The sequence below is a fragment of the Ichthyophthirius multifiliis genome, assembly GCF_000220395.1.
Source record: "Ichthyophthirius multifiliis unplaced genomic scaffold scaff_1120509250982, whole genome shotgun sequence".
Classification (NCBI taxonomy): Eukaryota; Ciliophora; class Oligohymenophorea; order Hymenostomatida; genus Ichthyophthirius; species Ichthyophthirius multifiliis.
In genome coordinates, this window is record NW_004086315.1 from 17,087 (window position 1) to 22,833 (window position 5,747).

The 5,747-nt window shown below is 14.4% G+C and overlaps 1 protein-coding gene across 1 annotated transcript, besides 13 other annotated features; it reads right to left on the bottom strand. All coding sequences in view use genetic code 6, as the record gives it.

Annotated features, from left to right (window-relative positions):
- The first annotated feature begins 26 nt into the window (after nucleotides 1–26).
- Nucleotides 27–87: a microsatellite.
- Nucleotides 88–1,138: 1,051 nt separating this feature from the next.
- Nucleotides 1,139–1,179: a microsatellite.
- Nucleotides 1,180–1,628: 449 nt separating this feature from the next.
- Nucleotides 1,629–1,662: a microsatellite.
- Nucleotides 1,663–2,614: 952 nt separating this feature from the next.
- Nucleotides 2,615–2,713: a microsatellite.
- A 102-nt stretch (nucleotides 2,714–2,815) lies between these two features.
- Nucleotides 2,816–5,258, bottom strand: IMG5_124010 (tubulin-tyrosine ligase family protein, putative; the record flags this gene model as incomplete). Its single annotated transcript, XM_004032309.1, has 7 exons — nucleotides 2,816–3,199; nucleotides 3,248–3,353; nucleotides 3,424–3,545; nucleotides 3,594–3,721; nucleotides 4,029–4,077; nucleotides 4,355–4,570; nucleotides 4,632–5,258. 7 exons carry the CDS (start codon nucleotides 5,256–5,258, stop codon nucleotides 2,816–2,818), a joined length of 1,632 nt encoding a protein of 543 aa, XP_004032357.1.
- Nucleotides 3,374–3,415: a microsatellite.
- Nucleotides 3,894–3,958: a microsatellite.
- Nucleotides 3,896–3,967: a microsatellite.
- Nucleotides 5,259–5,454: 196 nt separating the features above from the next.
- Nucleotides 5,455–5,507: a microsatellite.
- Nucleotides 5,458–5,507: a microsatellite.
- Nucleotides 5,459–5,507: a microsatellite.
- Nucleotides 5,492–5,555: a microsatellite.
- Nucleotides 5,496–5,556: a microsatellite.
- Nucleotides 5,505–5,556: a microsatellite.
- Nucleotides 5,557–5,747: the final 191 nt, after the last annotated feature.

Here is a 5,747-nt window from a genome sequence, read left to right on the forward strand (position 1 = left end):
AAACGAAATTTAAGTTTTAAATCGATTTAAAAAAGCTAAAAAAGCTAAAAAAGCCAAAAAAGTTTAAAAAGTTAAAAAAATTAAAAATCAAAATCTCCTTCTATCAAAAACAATTTTTAAAAAAAGTAATTAATAAAATTTTTCAAATAAAAATATAAATATAAAATAGGAAATAAAATACAAAATCTTCAAATTAACTTTAATCTAATTAAAAATTTAACAATTAATCAAATATAACAAATAAAAAAACAAATCAATAATAAAAGATAATCTATCATTAAATAAAAGCAGCATAACACAAAATTTAAGTAATTATAAAAGTTCTAAAAATGATCAAAATAACAAATCTTAGATAAGAAAAAAGAGTCTTTCAGCTTCTTTTAAAAAATCTAATTAATTCGAGAATAAAAACATAATTTAATCCGAAAATAAATAAATGTTGAAAAATAAAAAAGCTTAAGATTATTCTAGCAACTTTGATGAGGAAGAGAACTTTGATTTAATTGTTTTACCTTAAGGATATGAAAACCAAGATTTAAATAGTACTAAATTTAATGAAAACGAATAATATTAAGAAATATAAAATTGGAAGAAAGAAAAAATTGAGTTTGAATTTAAGTGTTTATTTCATAAATCGAAAAAAATAAACTAAAAATTAAAAACGGAAATCGAAAAAAATACATAACTTTAAGTTTAAATTATTGAAAAAGAAAGTTTATTAAATTAATTTAAAGAAAAATACAAAAAATATAAAAAATATGTAAAAGAATTTAAATCTTAAATTGAATAATAATAAGAAAAAGTACTTTTTTTTTTTTTGAATTATTTATTATATTTTTTTTCCTTTTTTTAATTAGTTATAAAATTATTAAAATATTGAGTTATAATTAATAAATTATCAAAAAAATAACTAATAATTAGAAAATTAAATGAATTTAAATTAAAGGGAATATGAAATTAATTTTGATAAAATTAAAGAAGAAAATGAAATATTTAACTAATAAATTTAATAACTATAATAAAATGAATAATAATATATTTAATAAATATAAGATTTTAATGAATTATGTTAAAAATAATATTAAGATTAAGAATAATCAGAAGGTATTTATTTATTATCTTTTTTTTTTATCTATATATAAAAAGAAAAATAAATAAATAAAAAAAAAGAAAAATAAAATGAATTTAAATAAAGTATAAAATTAATGTAAAAATAAATTTTCGAAATGCAAAATAAATAATAAAATGAAATTTAAAATTTTTAATTAAAAGAGACACAATAAAACTATATTATAAATTAAATGGAAAACTAAAAAAGCTCCCTTTTATAAAAATTAGATTAAATTTAAAATATAGATGAATAATTAACTAAGTAAAAATATTAAAAAATATTATTTTATATATATATATGTATTATTTTAAAATCTTTTTAAGAAAAATCATATACTTTAAAGTGAAAATGAATAATAAAATTTAATAATTGAAAAACAAAATGAAGAATTTCAAATTTTAGAAATGAAAAATAAATAAAATTAAGAATAAATTTAATTATAAAAGAAAAAAATAAAAACTTTAAAAAGTAAAATAAACGAACTTGAGGATTAAATACTTTAACTTAAAGAATAAAATTTATAAAAATAATATATTTTATAAAATAATATAAATACTTAATTAGAAAGTTAAAATAAAGTAGATTTAAACTAAGAACTTATGAAATATAAATAGGAGAATATTCGATTAGATTTAGAAAATTAAGAATTAAAAAAAATTGTGGAAAAAAACTGTTAATTAAATGAATAAAATAATTAGCAATATATAAAACAAATTTAATAATAATAAATTTTGAGTGAGTAATAAATTTCTTAATTGCAAAAATAAATTTCTGATTTAAAAATTATTTAATAAGAACAAGAAAATAGTATTTTTAAAAAAAACTAATAATTATAAAGACAAGAAGATAAATAAAGTTAAATTATTTTTAATTTATAGTAAAATATAAGAAATTTGGAAGAAATTTAAATTGATTTAAAAAAATAATTAAATGAAAAAAATAATGCACTTTAAGAAATTTAACTTAAAAATAATTTTAATGATGTTTAAGTATTTTATATATTTAATTTTTTATTTAACATTTTAATAAAAATATAAATAGAATTAAAGTAAATTATAAGAAAAAATAAAATATGAGGATAAAATTAATAGTTTAGAAGAATAAATAAATAACTATGTTTCTTAAATTTAAAATTTGAAAATAGATTTAGAACAATAATAAAATAAAAATTCTGATTTAATTTATAGTAATTAAATATTAAGAGATAAATATAAATTAGCATAGTATGAAAATAAGAATACTGATAAATAAAATAATTTTGAATATAAAAATTTTTAAATTAATAATAAAAAATAAAAAATTTAAAATAAAATACAAGTAAAAACTAAATATATAATTCAATATTTTAATTTTAAAAAATATATAAAAGGCATTAAATGATATAAAACATTTAATTAGAGAACATAAAAATTAACTAAAAGATATTAAAAATATTAAATTATTTTGAAAAAATATTATTTTATAAATTTATTTATTAACTAATAAATAGTATTTAATATAAAGTATATATGATAGTATATATATATATATATATATATATATATATATATATATATATATATATATTATAGATATGCATATATATATATATTATTAATATATTTGATTTTCAATAATTCTCTTTTCTTTAATACATTATAATAATAATAAATATTTTGTTTGCGTTTATATTAATATAAATTATTTAAACAATACAAAAAAAAATCAGTTTTTAGTATTTTTATTTTTAAAGTTATTATTTTAGTTTTTATCTCCTTTATAAATAAGTTTAAAACCACCCGTATCTACTAATTTTTTAGTCCCTTTCTTTGCCATAGAGTAATCTACAACAACCTTAACTGTGTCTTTTAAGACTCTTTATACAAGATCTTTTGTAATTGAAGTACTATAATCCATAGAAGGAGAACTATTTATTTCTATAAGCCAAGGCTAATATTAGGAGTCAATCATGAAATCATATCCAACTAATTCCATGGAATTTTTTCTACCAGAAACTTGATCTTGACAAGATTTTAATGAATAAATTATTATTTATTTAAGTTTTGGTTATATTTAATTAAAGAATATATCTTCACCATTATTTTATTCCTATTTTTTTAAGAATAAAATAAAATAAAAAAATAATATATTTATAACTTTAAGATATTCAGCAAATTAATATTGCCTCCACATCAATTCATCTTTATCTAAATCTCCATCTTTATTAAATTTTTAAATTGCATTATTAGTTAAATGGACAAATCTAATAAAAAACAATTATTAATATATAATATATATATATATATATATATATATATATTTATAATTATTACCTATTATTTAAATCATCTATATTATGATCAACTGAACAAAATCTTAAATAACATTCGTCATAAAACCAAATTTTTAAAGGACAATAATCTTATATTATAGCCCATTGTCTAACATCAAATTTCTTATTTTTTAATAAAAATTTATTCAAATTTACTTTATATTAAGTTACTTTGTTAGATATTAATAGAGGTCTTTCTATATATTTTTAAACAACAAATTAAGTTTCTTTACCCACTATATAATCAAAGATTTTATCTAAATTATTAAAGCATTTGATTCCTCTTCCTCGAGATAAAACTATTGATTTATTTTTTAATAAAAAAATAAATATAGCTTACAATTAGGTTTAACTATCCATATATTTCGATCTCCATTAATATTATATTAAGGGTTTTTTTTTATAATTAATTTAATGTTTCATTACATAGATTATATAAGATTTTTATTTTTTATTTAGTATTTAATTCGATATTATTATTATTATTATTATTATTATTATTATTATTATTATTATTATTTTTATTATTATTTTATATTTATTTTTATCTCAATTTTTCTATAAGTATTTCTACTCTATCTTATTCTATTTGAAAATTTGGTTTACATAAAATTTCCCATTCTTCACTATTTATACAAGGAAATATTTCTTAATTCTTTTTATTTAAAAAAAAGAAAGTTATAATATATATTAAAAAAATATGGCGAAAAAATATTATAAATACATAAATAATATCTATTTAAGAAAAAAAATCAATAAATTATCTTTAAATTATATCATTTGTAAGTCTTATTCTTAATTCAATATTTTCATCTAATAATATTTCTGTATTTTAAAGCATTTCTTAGAATTTATGTATTAAACTTTCTGCCTTATTTTTATTAAAAAATAGAATTTTTTATTTATATTTTTTTTTTTAAAATAAAAATTACTTTTGTAAATTTAAAATTCTCTATAAAATCTTCGAATTCTTATAAATCTCCTAAATCAAAAGATCTTGGAAAAAAAGTATAGGCATCAATATTTTCTTAATGTATTAAAGTTTTTAAGCTTCTACCTATTCCATATTTACTTGTAAAGGCAGAGTTATTATCGAAATGATTCACATATTAAAAATCATATAAATTATTATAATCAATATCACTTACCTTTATTTAGAAAATAATATGATTTATTTCTTTAAATATGATGTATTTATATTTATTATACTTTAGTTGTCCATTTAAAATCAAAACATGGGGAAAAATAGTCTGTATTTTCAACCCAATCTCTTTCTTTTAAAGCTTTTTTGAGATCTTAATATCCTCCTTTAAGAATGAAAACTTTTTGTTTTTGGTCAATTTTATTTGCTTTTTTCCATTTTGTTAAATCAGTTATTTAATTTTATTAATATATTTATGATTATTATTTTTATTTTGGTTCATCATCTGAACTTTCACATTCTTCTTTTGATTTATAATTTTATAATTAGACTTTATATTATGAAATTTAATTTAATCTTTTTTTAACATCATAATTTATAGATTTTAATTGTGCTGAATGTAAAAAGTTAAATCTTTTTTTTTATTTTTTTTAGTTTAATTTTTGTTAAAATATTTTTTTACTTTTCTCTATATTTATATTTTCCTTTAGTTGTTAATGTTTTTATTAATTTTTGAATAACGTTTTTTATATTATTTAAATTTTTTTTCTAATATGTTTTTTTTGTTTTTATTTTTAAATAAAAAATAAAATTACATTAAATTCATTAATTTCAAAAAAAGTCCTTATTTATTTTTTGTTATTTAAGTTATGCAAATAAACATCTTTTTTTCCAACAATATTTAAAACTTACATAATATTATATCTAAAATATCTAACACATTTTAATTTTTCATCTTCCGAAAAATCTATTTTATTATTACTTACTTAAGATTTAAATAAATTAATATTTTTTTCTTAATATTTTATTTATTATTTAAGTTATTTGTCCTATATTTTTGCATTTTAAATGTTTTTTTTTAATTTACTAATTTTTTAAGCCTTTTTTTTAATAATATATATATGTATAATATATATATGTATATATATATATATTATATATATTTATTTATTTATTTATTTAATTTTTTTTTATTTATATATTTATTTTTTAAAAATAAATTTTATTTTACTTATCTTTAAATTTCAGATTGGTTTTAATTAGTATTATTTATTTAACTTACTTGATTGTAAATATCGCTTTATTACATTATTTTATCTTATTATTATAAGTCTTGTTTTTTATAAACAAATAACTGTTTTTAATCTTTTTATAAATAAAGATTTTCAAAATCCTGATCTTAT